Source organism: Pezoporus wallicus, unplaced genomic scaffold (assembly GCF_028554395.1).
Source record: "Pezoporus wallicus isolate ANWC-B61680 ecotype Strahan unplaced genomic scaffold, APGP_CSIRO_Pwel_v1 contig_3017, whole genome shotgun sequence".
Taxonomy (NCBI): domain Eukaryota; kingdom Metazoa; phylum Chordata; class Aves; order Psittaciformes; family Psittacidae; genus Pezoporus; species Pezoporus wallicus.
The window spans coordinates 2,717,915-2,738,023 of record NW_026638957.1 but is presented as its reverse complement, the minus strand read 5'-3'; the positions used below and the strand labels follow the sequence as shown (position 1 = coordinate 2,738,023).

General features: G+C 37.6%; 2 protein-coding genes across 7 annotated transcripts in view; one reads left to right on the top strand and one right to left on the bottom strand.

The window, feature by feature from the left end:
• The window catches only part of RPS6KA5 (ribosomal protein S6 kinase A5), an 85,802-nt gene extending 71,493 nt beyond the window's left edge, over positions 1 to 14,309 (top strand). For all 6 annotated transcript variants that reach the window (XM_057413379.1, XM_057413376.1, XM_057413377.1 and 3 more), the window contains 6 exons: positions 5,078 to 5,171; positions 7,460 to 7,630; positions 10,853 to 11,044; positions 11,658 to 11,817; positions 12,763 to 12,926; positions 13,914 to 14,309. In XM_057413379.1, the coding sequence (XP_057269362.1) occupies positions 5,078 to 5,171; positions 7,460 to 7,630; positions 10,853 to 11,044; positions 11,658 to 11,817; positions 12,763 to 12,926; positions 13,914 to 14,153 (1,021 nt within the window). In that variant the 3' untranslated portion in view covers positions 14,154 to 14,309. The remainder of the gene's footprint in view (positions 1 to 5,077; positions 5,172 to 7,459; positions 7,631 to 10,852; positions 11,045 to 11,657; positions 11,818 to 12,762; positions 12,927 to 13,913) is intronic.
• DGLUCY (D-glutamate cyclase) overlaps positions 1 to 20,109 on the bottom strand; it is a 184,154-nt gene that overhangs the window by 123,947 nt on the left and 40,098 nt on the right. The gene's annotated exons all lie outside the window — the stretch shown is intronic.

The window sequence follows — 20,109 nt, the reverse complement described above, 5'->3', positions numbered from 1 at the left end:
GCTGTGGGATTCAGTAACTTAAACATAGGCATCTCCATTGTGCCATTTTAGCATCTGTTGGTGTCCTCTCTGTTCTCCAGTTCCCCTCTGTCTTGTGATTACTGCCTTTATGTACATGTCTTCATGGCCGAGGTCTTCCAGGCTCTCCTATGCGTAGGCCACTGAATCCTACTCTAGGTGTGTATTTTGCAGTGAAGTAGTTCACCCTTTAAGATTAATTATGTAGAATTTCACTCATTGTAATGAGACCTTAGACACATAGTATGCAGTTGACACGGCATTGGGTATTTCACTCTGGAAATCCCTGCCTTGTGTCTACATTCAAAAGCTTTTTCTGTGGTGCATGCAGAGCTGCGGACCAGTATTCCCGTCTCATCTTAAGCTAATGCATTGTTTTGTTTCTGGGTAACAGTGAGCAAAGTAGTATTGACTTTAGCCATAGAACTTTTAGAAATTATGTTTCTAGATGATACAGTTTCTTCTGCTCTTTCTTCTTCATCTTGGTGGACCAGGCCAAATCATAGAATCATAGAATGGTTAGGGTTGGAAAGGACCTTAGGATCATCTAGTTCCAACCCCCCTGCCATGGGCAGGGACACTTCATGCTAAATCATATCACCCAAGGCCTCGTCCAGCCTGGTCTTGAACACTGCCAGGGATGGAGCATTCACAACCTCCCCGGGCAACCTATTCCAGTGCCTCAACACCCTAACAGCAAAGAATTTCCTCCTTATACCAAATCTAAACTTCCCCTGTTTAAGTGGCCCTTCTCTGGACTTGTTCCAACAGTTCCGTGTCCTTTTTATGTTGAGGACACCAGAACTGCACACAATACTCCAAGTGAGGTCTCACAAGAGCAGAGTAGAGGGGCAGGATCACCTCCTTCGACCTGTTGGTCACGCTCCTTTTGATGCAGCCCAGGACACAGTTGGCTTTCTGGGCTGCAAGCACACACTGCCAGCTCATGTTCATGTTCTCCTGAACCAACACCCCCAAGTCCTTCTCCACAGGGCTGCTCTGAATCTCTTCTCTGCCCAACCTGTAGCTGTGCCTGGGATTGCTCCGACCCAGGTGTAGGACCTTGCACTTGGCATGGTTAAACTTCATAAGGTTGGCATCAGCCCACCTCACAAGCATGTCAAGGTCCCTCTGGATGGCATTCCTTCCCTCCAGCATATCAACCGAACCACACAGCTTGGTGTCATTGCCAAACTTGCTGAGGGCACACTCAATCCCACTGTCCATGTCAGCAATGAAGATGTTAAACAAGACCTGTCCCAACACCGATCCCTGAGGGGCACCACTTGTTGCTGGTCTCCAGCTGGACATTGAGCCGTTGATCACAACTCTTTGTGTGCGGCCATCCAGCCAGTTCTTTATCCACCGAGTGGTCCATCCATCAAATTGATGTCTCTCCAATTTAGAGACAAGGATGTTGTGTGGGACAGTGTTGAACGCTTTGCCCAAGTCCAGGACATCAACTGCTCTACCCCTGTCCATCAGTTCTGTAGCCCCATCATAGAAGGCCACCAAATTGGTCAGGCAGGATTTCCCCTTAGTGAATCCATGCTGGCTGTCACCAACCACCCTGTTGTTTTTCATGTGCCTTAACATGCCTTCCAGGAGAATCTGCTCCAAGATTTTGCCAGGCACAGAGGTGAGACTGACTGGTCTGTAATTCCCTGGGTCATTCATTTTCCCCTTCATGAAAATGGGGGTTATATTTCCCTTTTTCCAGTCATCGGGAACTTCACCTGCCTGCCATGATTTCTCAAATATGATGGCCAGCCGCTTTGCAACTTCATTTGCCAGCTCCTTCAGGACCCGCGGATGGATTTCATCAGGACCCATGGACTTGTGCACGTTCAGATTTTTAAGATGGTCTCAGACCAGATCCTCTCCCACAGTGGGCCCAAGGTCTTCATTCTCACAGTTCCTGCATCTGCCTTCCAAGACTTGGGTGGTTTGGTCAGAGCCTATGCCAATGAAGACCAAGGCAAAGAAGTCATTCGGAACCCCAGCCTTCTCCAAATCCTGTGTAGCCAGTTCTCCCGAGAGCTTCCTGAGGGGGCCTACATTCTCCCTAGTCTGTTTTTTATTCATTATGTACCTGTAGAATCCCTTCCTGTTACCCTTAATACCTCTGGCCAAGTTTAATTCTAAGTGGGCCTTAGCTTTCCTAACCTGGTCCCTAGCTTCCCAGACAACATCCCTGTACTCTTCCCAGGCCGCCTGTCCTTGCTTCACTTCTTTCATTTGAAGTTTCCTCAGCAGCTCCTTATCCATCCAAGGAGGTCTCCTGGCCCTCCTGCTGCACTTCCTTCTAGTTGGGATGCAACACTCCTGAGCTTGTAGCAGGTGATCCTTGAATGTCAACCAAGAGCCTTGGGCCCCCCTGCCCTCTAGGGCTATATCCCATGGAACCTTACTAAGCAGGTTCCTGAAGAGGCCAAAGTCTGCTCTCTTGAAGTCCAGGGCAGTGAGCTTGCTGCACGCTCTTCTCACTGTCCTGAGGATCTCAAATTCGAGCATCTCATGATCGCTGCATCCAAGGCTGCCCTGGAGCATCACATTTCCAACGAGCCCTTCCCTGTTGGTGAGCACGAGGTCACGCATGGCACCTCTCCTTGTTGGCTCCTCTATTACTTGCAGAAGGAAGTTGTCTTCCACACAATCAAGGAACCTCCTGGATTGCTTGTGCCAGGCCATACTGTCCTTCTAACAGATGTCAGGGTGGTTGAAGTCCCCCATGAGAACAAGGGCCTGTGACCGTGAGGCTTTTCCTGTCTGTCTATGGAGTGCTTCATCCGCCGGGTCTCCTTGATCAGGTGATCTGTAAGAGTTCCCCACAGTAATGTCTCCCATAGCTATATTCCCTTTAACCCTGATCCACCAACTCTCTGTGGACTGATCACCTGTCCCCAGACAGAGTTCCATACTCTCCAGCCTATCCCTAACATAAAGGGCAACTCCCCCTCCCCGCCTGCCAGGCCTGTCCTTCCTAAAGAGCCTGTAACCTTCCATTCCAACACTCCAGTCTTAGGAGCCATCCCACCATGTTTCTGTGATGCCTATTATATCATACCCCCGTAGATGTGCGCACATCTCTGATTCCTCTTGTTTGTTCCCCATGCTATGGGCATTTGTATAGAGGCATCTGAGCTGAGCTCCAACTGAAGCCGGCTCATTGGCTGGAGCAGCTGGGATATCTTTACATTGCTCCAAGCATTTATTATAGGTGCTGGCAACTGACTGGGTGTGTTGGAATGGAATGATGCTTCCCTCCCCAACACATCTAGTTTAAAGCCTCCTTGACCAGTCTGGCAAGCCTCCTACCAAAAGTGCTCTTTCCTTTGTCAGACCAGCTCCACCAGCCCCCACTAGACCTGGCCTACAAACTTGGGTCCCATGTTCAAGACACCCAAACCCCTGACTATGACACAACCCTTTTAAGCATTTATTAACCTGGCTAATCCTCCTAGCTTTTTTTAGGTCCTAAATTAAGGTAAAGAAGTGGTCCACGTGCAATAGAGATATTTTAAGTAGCTTTGTTTTGTGGTTTTGTTTTTTTTTGTTTTTTTTTTGTTGTTTTTTTGTTTTTTTTTTTAGGATTGCAGGCTGTGAGCAGACTCAGAGCATGTTTGTGCAGTATTTAGAGGGAGCAGTAAACCCACACTCTGAATGGCTGGACAGAAACCAGCCTTCAGTAAGAAGCTTTTAAACAGTAAATAATATTGCTCTGAGGACCACTCTAGTAACTCTTGCTAAAAGGAAAAGTATAATAGGTTTCTGGTAACTTCTTTGCCTCCAAATCAGTCAGTCTTTCACTCCTGCCCATCAGAGGTGCCACAAAAGTGAATCCCACACCTAGGCAAACCTTTTCATGATAGTTGAAGTGAAAGCTTGGATGAAGAGTTCCTCTATGGTGCTACTTTGTTAGTAGTGCTGGACTTGGCTCCATCCAACAATTTGAGGTTTATCTATGTGTCTGAAGGCTAATGAAACAGTAAAGTAGATTGAGTTATTGTTTTAGAGATTCTAAGTTGTTTTTCATGATATTTTCTGTTTAAAATCTGACAGGGTTAACTATTTACAGAGGGGTAATACTCAGAAAAGTCCATGCAGAAAGGTTGATGTTCATGATGCTGAACCTTTTTCATCTGTTTCCTAGGCCCACGTTCTCCTTATAGTAGCTTAGGGGGAAAAGATTATTTGAATCAGGTTTTTTAATTTCTTGTGGGATGGAGGGTTGTGGGGAATGCAACCAAAAATTAAGAACGTGTGAGAGCGATTTTTATCTGCGTTATCCTGAAGGCCATTCTCCAAGTCACTACTTGAGTAGCCTTTCTTAAGGAAAATTTTGGAAAAAAAAAATTAAAAAAAAAAAAATCAGGCATTATTTGCCCCAGATAAGTCACCATGTTTACTGGGAATCAAAATGTTCTATTCTGTCCCCATTCACATAGGTTTTATAATGTTTACCATGTTAACTTTTTGGCTATAGCTTTCAGTTTTGAAAGAAAATTTGTGAGATGATTTTTGTTGCTCAGCTACTCTTCTTATCTCTTTCATATTGCTACAATGGCCTGTTTAGGGGTTCATTTGTATAACACAGCTCATATGTAGATAATGTTACTCTTCTCTGTGAGGAGTTCATAGTTTCCATACAGCCTTGGAAGTACTTGCCTCCTATAAGAATGGAAAAGGATTGGTCCAATAATTTGAGTCTTCACAATAAAGCTGAGCTAATAAATACTTGTAGGAACAGAGGTGAAGTCAAATTGCCCTAGACTTTTTGAATGGAAACTATTCTATAATATCATTTCAGCTTTTGCTGCAACAAGTTGCAGTTGCATTAAAAACATTGTTTATTTGGGTGTGGTTTTTTATGTCCTAACTTGCAGGGCTATGTAGAGAGTTTTGCTGAGCTTACTTTGAATATGCTTATCATTGTGTTTAAGTGGTTGTAATATTAAGAAAATTTGGATTGCAAGTAATTACAAAAAGAGTAGTAATAATTTGCTCAGTGAAATTTGCCCAGTAAAACTGGTACAAAATGACTGCTCAATTTTTCCAGAATGGAAGCCAACACCCAGAGAGAAATAACAGCTCTGAAACTCTGCGAAGGACACCCGAATGTAGTGAAGTTGCATGAAGTTTTTCAGGACCAGGTATTTTGAAGAAACTATAATCAGCACTAGCCAAATACTTTGCCATGTCTTTTCCCAGGAACTTTTAGGAGTTAAGCGTACTGTTACAGTGGAGACAACTTTTTTCCCTAGGGCTTTTGTCTAGTCAGTATAGAAGATGAAGCAGAAGTTCTGCATTCTACATTCTGAAGTTACTCTACCAAATCAATAAAGTATTTGGAAGAATTAAGAGTCTTGGATTCTATTTCTGTCCTTGATCTACTTTGTTAATTGTCATACATTATATTCATGGCCTAGTTTCCATACCTGTGAATAGATAATCACCTTCCCTTGTGGATGTCATGAATCTTAAAATAGTATTTGTAAAAATAATTTTTGTAAAATAACTTGGAAATTTTACATATGAAGATTACGTATATACTGCATTTTTTTTTCTGGCATATTAGTAAATTAATGGAGATAACCTTGTAGCTTGCTAACTTGCCAAATGTGAAAGTAGTGCCTCTATTTGAAAACATACTGAGATTAGTTTAGGGTTTATTTTAAGTCCTTAGTTGTCTTTTTTCTTAGTATAATGCAAGCTCCACAGCATCTAATAAGCTATAATTTGATTTAACTTAGAGGTTGGTGCTGGTTTGAGCTAGGGGTTTGGACCAGTTGTCCTGCAGAGGTACTTTCCAACCTAAACTACTCTGTGATTCTAGTCTAGATTTTGTTATGGGCTCTCTTGCCTCTCCACATATCCCAGTCTATCCCAGTATGCTATTTATACAAGGACCAGCAGGGTGCTCATGTGGAGCATGAGAAGATGAAAACTCTGTACATTAATCTTTAATGATAAGGAAGCAGTTTTTTACATTTATGTACAATATGAGGCATGTGTAGAACAGGACACTTTTTTTCATTTTCCTTTGAGTAAAATTACTATACTCAGGAATATCTAAAAAAATATGTTCTTCAGATTGCTCTGCAACTGAATAAGCTACTCTCAACCAGCCTAACTATTGTATTTTTAGTTGCTCTTGGTGGTTCCCAGATGGTATCTTCCAGATTAATTATGCACAATATTCTGAAGACTGACACAGCTCTAAATTTTCTAGTTTGACATTTCTGTGGTTTGTCTTAAAAAAAAAAAAAATTCAATTTTTAACCTGCTCCGATATCAGTCTGATCAAATTCTACGTTAGTAATCCACCCATAGAGTTGCAGTCTCTTCTGATAAGCCACAAGAAGTTCTCTAGCAGAGAAAAGTCTTTTTATCCTTCCTGATTTTCCTGTTGGCTACTCCCAAAACATAAAGAAAATTTGCAGGAGAGGATATCTTACAAGTATTACTAGAAATGTGACTAGGAGGCGCTTTGTTCTGTTGCCACTTTCTGTCTGCATAGCTCTGCTTGTGTTCTTTGATACCTAAATACTGTGCACCTTCTGTTCCTGACTGTTTCTTTTGATTTCATTCTTTGACCTTTTCCCAGAACTTTTTTTTCTTTACTTGAAGTATTACTTTTGTTACTATCATTCTGGAGAAAGAAATGTAGAATCCATCCCATGCCTATATCCATTACCTTTTGAGAATGCTAACTTCACTTTCCTATCCTGAGAAGTCTGCCTTTTGCTTAATGGCAAGACATTTGAATTACAGTTGATTATGTGCTAACGTTGCCATATAATCAAGGAAGTCACTTCTTATTGATTATCTTGAAAAGAGCAATCATCTAAACAATCATTACTTTTTTAATTTAAAAAGTACTCTATAGTGCTTGGGAAGGTATGTGTTGTGATTCTGATAGTAGAGTAGCTTTGGCTTCTTCTCTGCAGGGGATGAAATCAGAAGAAATTCTAGATAGTCTTTGAATTCACAGTAAAATATCATGGTGCTTTTAAAGCATTTGGTAACATTTAAAGTCTACCTCTTTATGCATATTGATAGACATTTATCCCTACATCAGAACAGGTTTAAACAGCAGAATTTTTTTTTTTTTTTTTTTTCTAGCTTTGTAATCCAAAAGAAAGGCATTTTGTCTCCCTTATCCAAACTTATCCTTTTACATGGTGGCATTGCATTTTTGTAAATAAGTGTGGGTGGACATGGGACAGACATCAACATTATCCAGTCTCAGTGAGATTGATGGGGAAAATGTCATCTGAGATTCAATTTGGTGCCGCTTACTGGCGTTATGAATTACTATGAGCAGCAGTTTTATTTCTTCAAACTTTAAGAACCTATCAGAATAGCATTTAGCTCCTGAATGAATGTTGGTTTGTAATGTTAAATTTCTAATACGCCTTTTTTTTCTTCATTGTTTCAGCTTCACACATTTCTAGTAATGGAATTGCTGAAGGGAGGAGAATTGCTTGAGCGTATTCAGAAAAAGAAACATTTCAGTGAGACTGAAGCGAGTCATATTATGCGCAGACTTGTTTCAGCAGTGAGCCATATGCATGATGTAGGAGTAGTCCATAGAGATCTGAAACCCGAGGTATAGTGACTTGCATATATACGTATATATATTCAGACATTACGTTATTAAATATCTGAAATGTGATGTTATTTTTGTTCCTGCAGTTTTAATTAGTTTTTTCTACTTCTGTATTTTTAATAAAATGTTAATCACTTTTACTTTGAAAAAGTTACAGTGTAAACTGCTTAAAGTGAAAAATTAACTCCTGACAGTTCCTTTTACCTATGAACAGCAAATTCTGTAGACATTTTTCTGAGACATTCTTTGCCTATTTGGGGACAATTTTTACTAGTGGTAAATATGTATTTATTGTATGAAACAGTTCACAAGCAGAGTTGTGTTGCTTGGGTACTTTGCCTGTACATTTCCCCCTTTGATCTTAATTCCCTCAGTAGAGGTTCTTCTGGAGGTAGCTGCAACACCCTTGTACTGTCTTCTGTCTCAGTCAAATGCAAAATGAACCACAAACTATCACAGCCAACTAATCAAAAAGTGTGATTTGAGTTTAGTGAGTTTAGTGGTTTCCCAAAAGATACAATCATTTAATATGTATTTTTCAATAGTTTCTTGTTCTGATATTTTTCTTGTGCAGCAACAGCTTGCCTTCCAGGCAATTCAGTTTCCTATAGTAAGGCTGACCATTGACTTTGTTCTTCTTTCTGCAGCCCGTATTTTCTCCTTTTCCTATGGCAATAATGGGTTTGGATACGTGTTAGTTATCTTTAGCCCACAAATAGTATAGTTTGATGTTAGTTCATCCAGTAAGGATGTTGTACTGGTGATTACAGTCATCATACCTCAGGAAGTAGCTGCTGCTTTTGTATTTGGAGTTTAAAATGATCCACCATTCTTACCAATGTTTTTTGCTTTTGTAGCATACCTTCTGGTGTGTTACAAACTTACTTCCTTTATCGTAATCCCAGCTCAACAGGTGAAGAAGTCTGCTAGGTATTGGTATTATAACTGTTGTATGTATAACTGTTTTCCAGAATTAGTCCAAAATACATGTTTGAAAACAAATCTGTACTGGAGTCTCTGCATTAAATAAACAATTAAATGAAGAGGGGCTATTGTCAAATTCTAATGTGCTAATTAAAAATGTGATTCTTGGAAAACGTTTTTCTGCTGACAGCATCAAGGAAAGAAAACAGCTTTTGAAACTGATTATTTAAAGGGCAAAACCCAGAAATCCTTTCTTCTATTCTCATCATTCTAGCCTTATTACCATTTTGAATGTAAAGGCCAGATTCTGTAAAGCAGAGCTTCAGCTGCATGGTAAATTAGGTAGTCTTCAATTCTATATCATGTTCAAGAACAGAAGTCTGGGAAGTCCAAGTAATGAAGGGTTAGCAAACAGCTTGCAGAATGCATTGCCTCCACAAAGTTGGACTTAACCAGCTTGTCTCCTTCCTGCCTGTTGTTTTGAAAGTTGCTATTTTAGATTTCCACATGAACTTGGTATGGGATATGCAGGCTTCCCAATATAGATGTGGTTAGTGCACCTTTCTGTAAAAAAAAAAATATATATATATATAGGAAATTGTTTCCTTTCTAACAATTTCAGTCAGATTTGTTTGATGTTCAGATTTTACATCTAATGTGATACTGGTAAGTCTGTTTTAAAAAATACAGCTGGTCAGATGTCGCTAAGGATGAGGTGCTTTTTTAATTGCATGAACTGGATGGAAGGCTTTTGTGATCTAAGCAATAGTCATTAGGTCACGTATTTGCTCTGCAAAATAGAGGAAAAGGTACATAGAAAATAGATAATTTAGTGTGGTTTTTATGTAACACTATGTGTTTACCAGATAAATGAAGTAGTCTGAAGATGGCTTAGAACATTTGGACTGTACCTTTCTTTCTGTACATAACCAGTTTCGTTTTTGTCTTAAGAAAGAATCATGTCTTAGGAAAGGTCTTTTTAATTGAATGTCACTGCAGTTATTTACTTGTTGGCTTTATAACCAAAACCAAAAAAAAAAAAAAAAAGAACGATTGTACTAATTGGCTGTCCTCACTGTATTAATATTTCTACTGAAATTTGTTTTCCTTCAGATCCATTTTGCACAACATTCTAATACAGAAAACTGACTTTTCTAATAGTGCATTAATGTATAACAGCAGTACAGAATGCAAAATTTTGTAGTAGCTATTCTGTTTTATCCATAATAAATGCTCTCAGGTTGTCCTTACTGATCTGCGTGCAGTCTAGCAATCATTTTTCTTTCCCCCTTCTTAATGAGTTTGAAATTAGTAATTCACTTCTTGTCTTACAAATTTGCATAGGCTATAGGATTTCTAATATTGTGACTTTTTCTAGTGTTGCATAGGTTAAACAGCAAAGGCAACAAAAAATAATTTGCTCTCTTTCTCTCAGAAGTTCAAAGGGGGAGTAGAAATATTTTATAATTCATCTTGACCTCCGCCAGTTCTCTTAAAACTTAGCTTCGCTCTTTTATCATTGTCTTTTTATCATGACAAAAATAAATACTCAGGGGAAAAGAAGAACAGATTGTCTGAAATCTTCTTCCAAACTGACAACAACTTGTCTCTCTTCAAGTCCTAGATGCCACGTTCCAGTCTGTAAAGTTGGAATTCTCGGGGACTACTGTATCAAAGTTTCTTTACCTTGGTGTAAGGAGTAGGCCACTGGTTAGAGGTTGAACTGCTCTGTGACCTTCAGTGCTTGAACTTCCCGGTCCGCTATCTTTCACTTGCAAATTTTTCTTTTGCGTCATTGTGCCCATAGCAATATGGCTACAGTGTGTTACTACTTGAGGACCAAAGACTATTCAGTTGCAAGACAAGACATGTAACGAGTTCCACATGCAAGAAAGCTGTCCTTTGGAGCATGCCAGAAGGAAGAAGAAGTTAAAGAAAATATACTTTGAGGAAGAAGGCAATTCTCCGCTTATGTTGATATCTTTTGCTTTTTCCTTGTCAGTGTTCCCCAAATTATTTTCCTTATTGTTCTCTGCTGAATACCCATTTTCATTAATAATCTCAGACAGAACTAACTCAACTTGCAGATTTTCAGGAGGTGGATAAACACATCGTATTTTCTTACATCCCAGAGTACCGTTATTCCTACTTCTCCATTTTTTCCCCCCAGTGTCTCTCAGTTCCCCTTTTCCCTAGATAGATTTCTGCAGCATTAAATGTGGAGGAAAATATAACTATTTAAGTATTCTAACCAATTTTCTACCCGATGCTGGTATTGATTTTGTCTTTGCTTTACAGAATTTGTTATTTACGGATGAAACTGATAATTCAGAAATAAAAATAATTGACTTTGGCTTTGCTCGTTTAAAACCACCTGATAATCAGCCTCTTAAGACTCCATGTTTTACTCTTCATTATGCTGCCCCAGAGCTCTTGAATCACAATGGCTATGACGAGTCCTGTGATCTGTGGAGTTTGGGGGTCATTTTGGTGAGTGATAGAGGTTTTCAATTGTAACTTCATTTTATGTATTTACTTTTTGTTAAAATGCAAAGGACTTGACATAATTTCAGACTTGAATTGGATAGATGATATTTCAAGTGAAGTGAAAATACTCTGCACAAATAATAGATTCCAGAGACTGATGTTTTCTAGGAATGGAGATGTTTTTTCCAAAGCAGTAAGTTAAATTCAGCATTTCTGGGAATGGAAAAAGTACTTGATATGATCTGGTTCTTAAAAAGAGATGATCTTGTTAGAAGATCTAGCAGGCATCCATCTTCATACATACTCATTTCAGAGAAGAAACCAACCTGCATTCTGATTTACAGAAAATTAATTTCCGTAGGTATAAACTGGATAGAAATACCATTGTGTTTCGCAGATATTTTCATGAAACATGAATGTTTGTTTGTTTGTTTTGTTCTAACAAGGACTCCAAAGAAAGTCTTGCATACTTTAAGTTTCTGTAGCCCTCAGAGATACACTAGTGGTAGTTTTATTGTGTAGCAGTGGTGATGCATACAGAAGCTTTCCGTATTTAGTAATAAGACTGTCAACAAATATACTGTGTTTGTTAATACTACTTTTGTTCTTATGACAGTATACAATGCTATCAGGACAGGTACCATTTCAGTCTCAAGACAAAAGTTTAACATGTACCAGTGCATTGGAAATTATGAAGAAAATTAAAAAGGGAGAATTTTCCTTTGAAGGAGAAGCTTGGAAAAATGTTTCTGAAGAGGCTAAAGAGTTAATTCAAGGTACGTATTCACAAATATTTAATGTATCTTATGTTCTTATCTCAAAAGATAAAGTTTAGAGAAGTATGCATATGTGTCAGTGTCTAACCTGACCGAATAGTATCCACAGCTTAAGCTATGTACTGAGCCCCTAATTCAAGTTATGAATAAAGGTGGACACATTGGAACGGCACTACAACTTGCCTGTACACCTAGCAGAGAGCTTTCTAACATAGTGAGATGCTGATGGAAGGTGTGTGGGGTTAAAAGTAGCCAAAGAGTTTCAGAAAAAGTGAAGTCACTCTTTTAAAACGTATTTAAAAGCAGATTTCTTCTTTTATGTTATGGTTGCTTTGTAAAAATACCAAGTTATGAGATGTTTTAAAAGCTGAGCTTTTGCAGAAAATGAATGTATTCCTGTCACTTTTACTCTGGCTGGTTTTGAATGCATGTACCACAACTGCTGTATTTCTGAGCTGCTTCATTCACATTTGCCGTGCTTTGATTTCCCCATAGCTTTTGAGCATCTAATTATATTTTCAGCATGAGATAGGCACCAGTCCTAATTTAACTGAGGTTGAGTTCTGAATTTCTTTAGAAGCAGACTTGTAAGTAATTTTTCTGCCAAAAAGGTAGGCATTTCAACATTCAGTCTACCCTCCTGAACTAAATCCTAGAGAGATTTTAAGAGAAGAAATTATTGGTAGTTCTGAGTTAATGTGAAGATATGCGAATTATCAAACAATTAAATGGCAGTTTCTTGTATTTAATGATTCTTCTGGAGAGAATGACAGTATAACATGGTGTGAGCCTTACCTAGGATAAATATTAGCATACCTAAGATAAATAATGGCATTATTTACTTACCAAAGCAATACATGAGATTTTCTTAAAAAATAATCCAACTTTCTATTAAAAGAAAATAAAGAGCTCACAATTTAAGAGAATGTAATATATTCCTATTAGGACTTCTAACAGTGGATCCAAACAAACGAATAAAAATGTCCAGCCTGAGATACAACGAATGGCTTCAGGATGGCAGCCAGCTGTCGTCCAACCCTCTAATGACTCCTGATAACTTAGGCTCCTCAGGAGCTGCAGTGCACACATATGTCAAAGCCACTTTTCATGTAAGTTCTGAGAAATCTTTTGTCACGTGCTAAATTTTGTAATGTGTTAATGTAGATTTTTTCGTACGTTTTCTCCTAATTAAAAATACGTATTTGTGCTTATAATTCAGTGGTTGCTTATAGCTGCAATTTTTTCTGCGGTATCTAACATCTGTGATTAAGTAGAGTGAAAACATGAATGATGAGGCAAGAATATATTTTTTTAAGAGATTTATATTAGTGGGGTTTTAGGGACAGACACATGGCTGTACATGAAGTAGGTATTGCAAATGTTTCCTAGAGAAATATTTTAAAAGGTCTTCAAACTTAGGAAAAAAATAGACTCTTTCTGTTTAACTTAAGTGACTGTTTGACTTTTTGTCCTTATGCTTAAAAAATTGAGGTAACATTTCTGAAACATACCTAGTTCATGTTTTTAAAATCATGGATACTTTTTTTTTAATGGACTTGCTTGTCTACCATTGTATATTTATTAAAAATGTTTGAACTGAAATTGTATTATACAAACATAATGTTGATTCTCAAGTTCCCTTCTGCAGAGAGTAAACAGTAATTGAGCAAATTTATGCTGAAATACTTACAGATGTTTATTACCAAGAAGAGAAAAAGAAAATAATTGTTACTTGGAGAGGTCCTGATAATGCAACATAAATTGGGCTGAAAGAAAACCAGTGAAGTTTAACAAAGCATGGTTCCTGAAAATGTATTTCTAAATAGGTTTAAGGCTTAATTAAAAATACTTCTAAATTAAAAACAATTAGAAAACATTAAAAACAACAAGATGATAATGTGAATTAATAATGTTATGTATTGGCACTTGAATACTTTTAAAGGCTAGTAAAGTTATTGTTAAAGTTATTCATAGAGATCCTTCAATAGATTACAGTTTATCTTATGACTTACCATAGAACATTCATAATAAACTACAAGCCATAAAATGTCTTAAGCCTCTTGGAAAGCTTAGAATTACCTTTTATTTTTAAACAGGCCTTTAACAAGTACAAAAGGGAAGGATTTTGTCTGCAGAATGTTGACAAGGCACCTCTTGCAAAGAGAAGGAAAATGAAAAAAACAAGTACAAGCACAGAGACACGTAGCAGCTCCAGTGAAAGTTCACATTCTTCTTCCTCTCATTCTCATGGTAAAACTACACCTACAAAGACACTGCAGCCAACAAACCCCACAGACAGCAATAACCCAGAAACCATCTTCCAGTTCTCTGACTGAAAAGCAGAGAATACCCTGTCTTGAAGATTTAAGTGGTCATAAACTTGGTAGTTTATTATAAACCTATATTGTCTTCTCCCCCCCCCAAACTCCCTGTGGTTTGCAGGCTACATTAATGTGTCTGTTGCTTTAAAAATATATTTCAATCATTTTTTACCTTTGTATTTCAATACATTTCTTGTTAGCATTAAGTTTGGTATCACTGGATATGGTATAAAACTATTATACAACCAACACTGTATTCTCCTAGGGCTAAATTACTATTGTGCAGTGAAGCCCAAGGTCAGGAGCTATGATGCTCATGGTGCAGCTTGGAGGAAGACAGTTTCTCAGTGTCAGTCTTCCTCCTGTTTTCTTCCCCAGTGTTCAAAAGAAAGGAAAGCTCTGTAACATGTATAAAACTCTTTAAACTTCTGCTTTTACCCAGCTTTGTGAAGAATGTCATAAAATTTGATTCTTCATGCATGTAAAGAGTCACTGGTACAATGCACCAAAGCAGTATAGTATTTTAAGGCCTCTTAAATTTGTCGTTACGATTTACCCCATTTGTTTGAGTTTGAAGAGCGAAATGAATTTATGCAATTCTTACGTTCTTTTAAGAAGTAACTCCAAGTATTTTGTTCTGAACAACTGGGAATATAAGTCTTGAGTTGTTTGGGTTTTTTTTTATTTTAATTTTTTAGAAACATCTGGGGTAAAAGATGTCTGATGAGGTGAGGTGTCTGGTACTGTGATACAACAATTTTTATTTCTACTTTTTCAAGGTATAGGCTTTTAAAATGTTTTACAGATTCTAAAATGTAATGCTGTAAGAGAAAGTGAAATTTCATACTGAATGCTTTGGAAAATGTTCACATGTTAAAATATCTATTTCAAGAATTAATTATAATTTATATTTTCTTTTTATATTTACACAATATCTTTAAAATACTAAGAATTTTTTTAGAGATGCAAAACTCCAGTCTCAACATTTGTTATTATAGGGTCCATACAAAATGTATAAGAAGTTACTGAATTTTGCATTGTGCAAATATGGCAGTTTAATAGTGACTGTAAAATATTAGGATATATGTTTTTTGCACTTTATGACATCGAAAGGAGATGTTTTATAATAAAGTGCACTCAGATCTCTCTTCCTACAAGGTGCTGAGCACTGTTTTACTGGGTTGAATGACCTGAAATCCACCATATTCAGTGGTTGTGGTCATTGTGAAGGAGAATTCTGTATTTTGCAGGAGTGAATCCCTGTATATTACCTACTGTTTTCATTCCTTACTTTAAAATGCAAAGCTCTTTCTATCTTGCTTTTACATTGTACATAACAAATACTAGACCTGGGCACCTTGTGTAGTGTAGATGTTAACAACTTATGCACTGGGAATACTAAAGGGAAATTATATTGAACACTGTGCTTCACAACTTGTTCACTGTGGCGTTCTACAGTGAAATATTTCCTACTGTGATAGTATAGTATGTACATAACTGTTTGGAATCATAAATGTGACTTACAGAAACATCAGCATAAACTTTTAAATTGGTATATTTTATAAATTTATGGAGAGCTCTTTTATTGCTTGTATTCTCAATGATTAGGGGTAACTTCAGTGTTAATGTTAACTCCAGTTTTGCATATGCTTACATGTGTAAGTTTTCACTGAAGTCAGAGAGACTCCTTGAGTAAAGTTTAATCATATGCCTGAATTTGTGTGATGGAAGACTAATTGACTAGAGGATTTTGTTAACAGCTTGCTCTGTCTTAAAGTAACCTTAATCCAAACCCTATGCAAAAAATGGTTATAGGAATTGTTTATATCAATGGTTTTATTTATAAAATTATATCATATCAGTATTGACAAGTACAATACATCCATGTTTACAGGGATTGTGTGTATCAAAACAAGGCTTTGAAGCCCCATGTGTTTGTTCTGTGTTTCTTTAATATTAATAATGGCATTCTAAGGTTTTGGAATTGCTCATGTGAAATAGTTTACTACTTTCTTGATGTGAATGTCAACAGTAATTGCAGCATTAATTTCAGGTTGATGTGAATATTGAGATTTGCACTGTTTATGTAGAAGTAGTATATTTAAAGATCAGTATATGTGCTAATAACCCAACCAGTTTTAAGTGGCTGATGTTAAAATATTGAAAAATAATTGTCAATGTAATATATTCAGGTTTGCTTTCTGAATGCTCTTTTTGGAAATAATCTCAACAGTGAACATGGCTCATTTGTAAAAGAATACTTTTCCTCTCCCCAATAAACTTGCTGTAAATACAACAAACAATCCACCATTAATACTTGCTATGCAGACAGTACAGATGAATTGGGAGATTGTAGAACAAGTTGCTTGTGAAGTTAGCACTTGAGGAGTTTATGGAATTTGTTGTCTTCAGGATGAGGAAAACAAAATAAAAGGGCTTTTTTTCATTTTGATTTCATTTAACCGTAAGAAACTTTTGGATACTAGGTGGATTTAGAATATTATTAGAATTCAACGCTTGTATTGAAGACAATTTTTATAGATGAGTATTTCTGTATCCTCTTTGTGCTCTAACAGTAGTTATTAAATAAGAATTTAAAAACAGGGTAATTCTTTTTGGCAGGGGTAAGTACATTTAGGTGTCACCTTGCATTTGCTTTGAACCGGTTACCTGGGGTAGCTGAAATGTTTATCACCTCCACCTTTCTGCTGCCTCCAGGTAACAGAGCTCTGGAGGTGTGTTTGACACTAAGCTGTCTGAAATTTTAGATTAACATCTTCACGTAAGCAACTGCATCAAGAAGTTTCCTTTTACATTGATAAAACTGAGTTGTAAACTAGGCAGCTCAAAAGCAGGTTCACTTTTTGCTCAGATGATTAGTCTTCCTGCAGGAGGCGGGTTTACTCATGGTGAAACAATGTTGTCTCAGCTTACTCTGTTGTCCAGGCTGGCCCTCTAGGTCGTGTAAAGACCATGGGCTAATTTTTTCATCCTCATACCACTATTCCAAATCTGAGGTGCACAAGCCAATCTTCCTTAGTACTATAAATACTTTGTGTTGTGTCGGTAAAGAGGTGTTAGACTGTATATTAGATTTATATACTCACATTAGGTTTATTTCACGCTGCTGCTATGCGTCAGTCAACTTTAAAGTCTAGTACTGATATCTCTATGCTGTGAGAAAAGTAATGCAGTTCCCAATAATGCGGGCAGTTTTGTTGGAAAAATCAGATTTCTTATCAGTAAAGATTTAAATAACTGGTTATTAATCTAATCTTTAAAATAATCAATATTCTGTAAAGTTATTTTTTTGTAATACTTTCAGAAACAAAGGTTAGTCCTCAAGCGGTAATTCTGCTAAAGGATTTAGAGGAGTACAAATGATGTAACATGACTGACTTACTGTTCCTCTGCCTTAGTGAAATTTCCACACTTTCCTATAAGGAAAAGCAGCTGAAAAATTTATTGTTTCTTAGTAGAAGGATCAGTGTATTTGCCATATGTATTGTTCACAGCTGTGAAAAAAAAACATTAAAACACCTTATTAAGCAGTTTTTTGGGGGTAACATAAAAATGTAGTATTTCATCAGAATGGAACTGAGATTTCAAGTTGGCATTCCCCATATATTTTCTTAGCGCTTTTCCATGGCTACTTTTCTGAACAAGGTAACAGTAACCTGCACAGGCATGTTCCCTAGCATTCATCTAGGAACAGAATAGTTCTTGGCAGAAAATATCCACAGGATGATGATACATATTTATTCGTTGTGGTAAAGTATTGCACAAGTGTCTTGTATTTTTTAGTATGTGCATGTATTATGTGTATGTATATAGATACATACCCTATTGCATGTCTAGGCCTCAGTTTAAAGTAATACGCCTTTGTTAAGAGAACCTGTACTTAAAAATGAGTTCTTGACTCACACAGATTCAAAGGACCAGACAAGGGGGCTACCACAGAAGAGGATGAAGGGTATGGGAAGTCAGAGATGAGAGGCTTCTGGGAAGATGTTTCCAGGGGTAAATTTCTCCTCTCAGTATCTCCATGTGCAAGTGTCTACCCCAGCCAAAACCAGCACAGCATGTAATATTCACCAGTGCTGAATTGCAAGCTTTCTTGCTAGTTACCCAGCATAAACACATTTCCTAGCTCTGCAGGTTTGTGAGTATGTGCATGTGTGTTTGTCTACACACGTGTGTGTATATGTCATTATGGTCTTCAGGTGGAATTTTTTATTTTTCAAGTATTGTTCCAGGTGGTTTCACCAAGTTAGTGGTGTTCATTTTTTCCTTGCAGATATGACAGTTTTTATCAACACCAATTTTTACATTGCAAAACATGACATTTTCTCCCTTCAATGAAGATAATTGACTGAATATTCTGGACTGAGAGACCAGGAAGTAACATTTCTGCTGTTTCTGCTGTAAAAAGATTAAAGTGCTTTAATCTTTCTCTACCTGTGAGAAATATTTCTCGGTTTGCTCCTTTGACATAGAGGGCCCTGGATTCCATAAGAAATAAGAACTGCAGAGCTGTTTGCTAGCTCTCGCTTGCCATCCTTCTTCAGTAGATTCTGGATGTTCAGAATACCTTCGTAGGAAAAAAAAACCAAAAACTTAGGATGACTCCTGTGGTCTGCACTAGTAAATAAAACATAGACCAGCTGGAGCAGTCTTGTATGTTCATACCCAGAAACAGCAAGAGCAGAGAAATATAAAGACACCTGCAATAATGTAAATTTGAAGAAAACCCATGTATTTTGACAGCCTTTATGTTCTGTGTGATATGAAGGGTAGTCTGCAAGTGCCTGGAAATCCCTGGTTAACATTTAGGTAGATGAGATGGCACGGGCTGTTCTGCCAGCTTCTCACAAGCCATTCCAAGTCCTTTCTGCTGATAGGTGCTCTGCCCTTTCCTTGGTTCTGGTCTTTGTATCCACCTCTCAGCCAGCAGAGGTGGGGAAGTAAGTGTTCTATTAATTTAGTTAAGGCATTTTGGTTAACACTGGATTAATTGATTTCATAGTTAATCCAAAGTAAAAGTAGTAATAAAGCATTCATGCAGAAGTCTGTTAACTTCCTTTGAAATGCCAACAGTAAAGCTGAGAAAAACAGAGAACTCTTCTTTAATTGCTATATCCCTACTGCTTTTATGCTCAAGTGTTAGTGCTGTTCTACTTTGACTGACATGGTGATGCATACTATCCGTAAGCAACCCTGGCAGGTCATCTAGTTAAATTTTAAACCTGTCAGATTAAAAGGAGAACTGGAGATCACCACCAAGGTGAGAACAGGCCTTTAATCTTAACCTACATCTGAATTACAAAAATTAATAAAAGGTTGGCATTGGCTTTCAACCTTTACAGTCTTATCATTAAGATGCTACCTCAGCAAATTTTTATGCTTACACACAACTTACTGCACGTGTACAGGAAAGAAAGCGAAAAAAAACCAAGCACCAACCCCCCCCCAAAAAAAAACAAACAAAAAAAAAAAAACAGCAAAATTATTTCCTGTCGGAAAAAGCTATCTTTTGCCAGAGTCCAGGAGAAGAAATCATCCGTAATTTCTGCCTTTACCTCTGAGGCTGTATAGGCAAATGAATTGGTGACAGGTTCTGACAGCTGGTTGTAATGAGCAGGCTGTGTTAATTTGCAATAAGTGGAACAGGGTGACCTGTGTCTTGCACCTGTGTGGGCAGGGAGAAGGGGAGGGAGCAAAATGGGGAGAGTGCCGAGTGCTTTGCCTCACCAAAATGTAGAGGGCATTGCTTTTGAAGAAATAATGGTCTACACATTTAACTTCAAATCTTGAAGGACAAGAAACAAAAAAATCCACAAAAACCAAAACAAAACCCACAAACAAATGAAAAAATAAAATCTCACAAAACAAAACAAAAAATTCTAAAAAAACCCCACAAACACACTCCCCCCAAAAAAGAAAAAACAAAACAAAAAGACCCACAACCAAA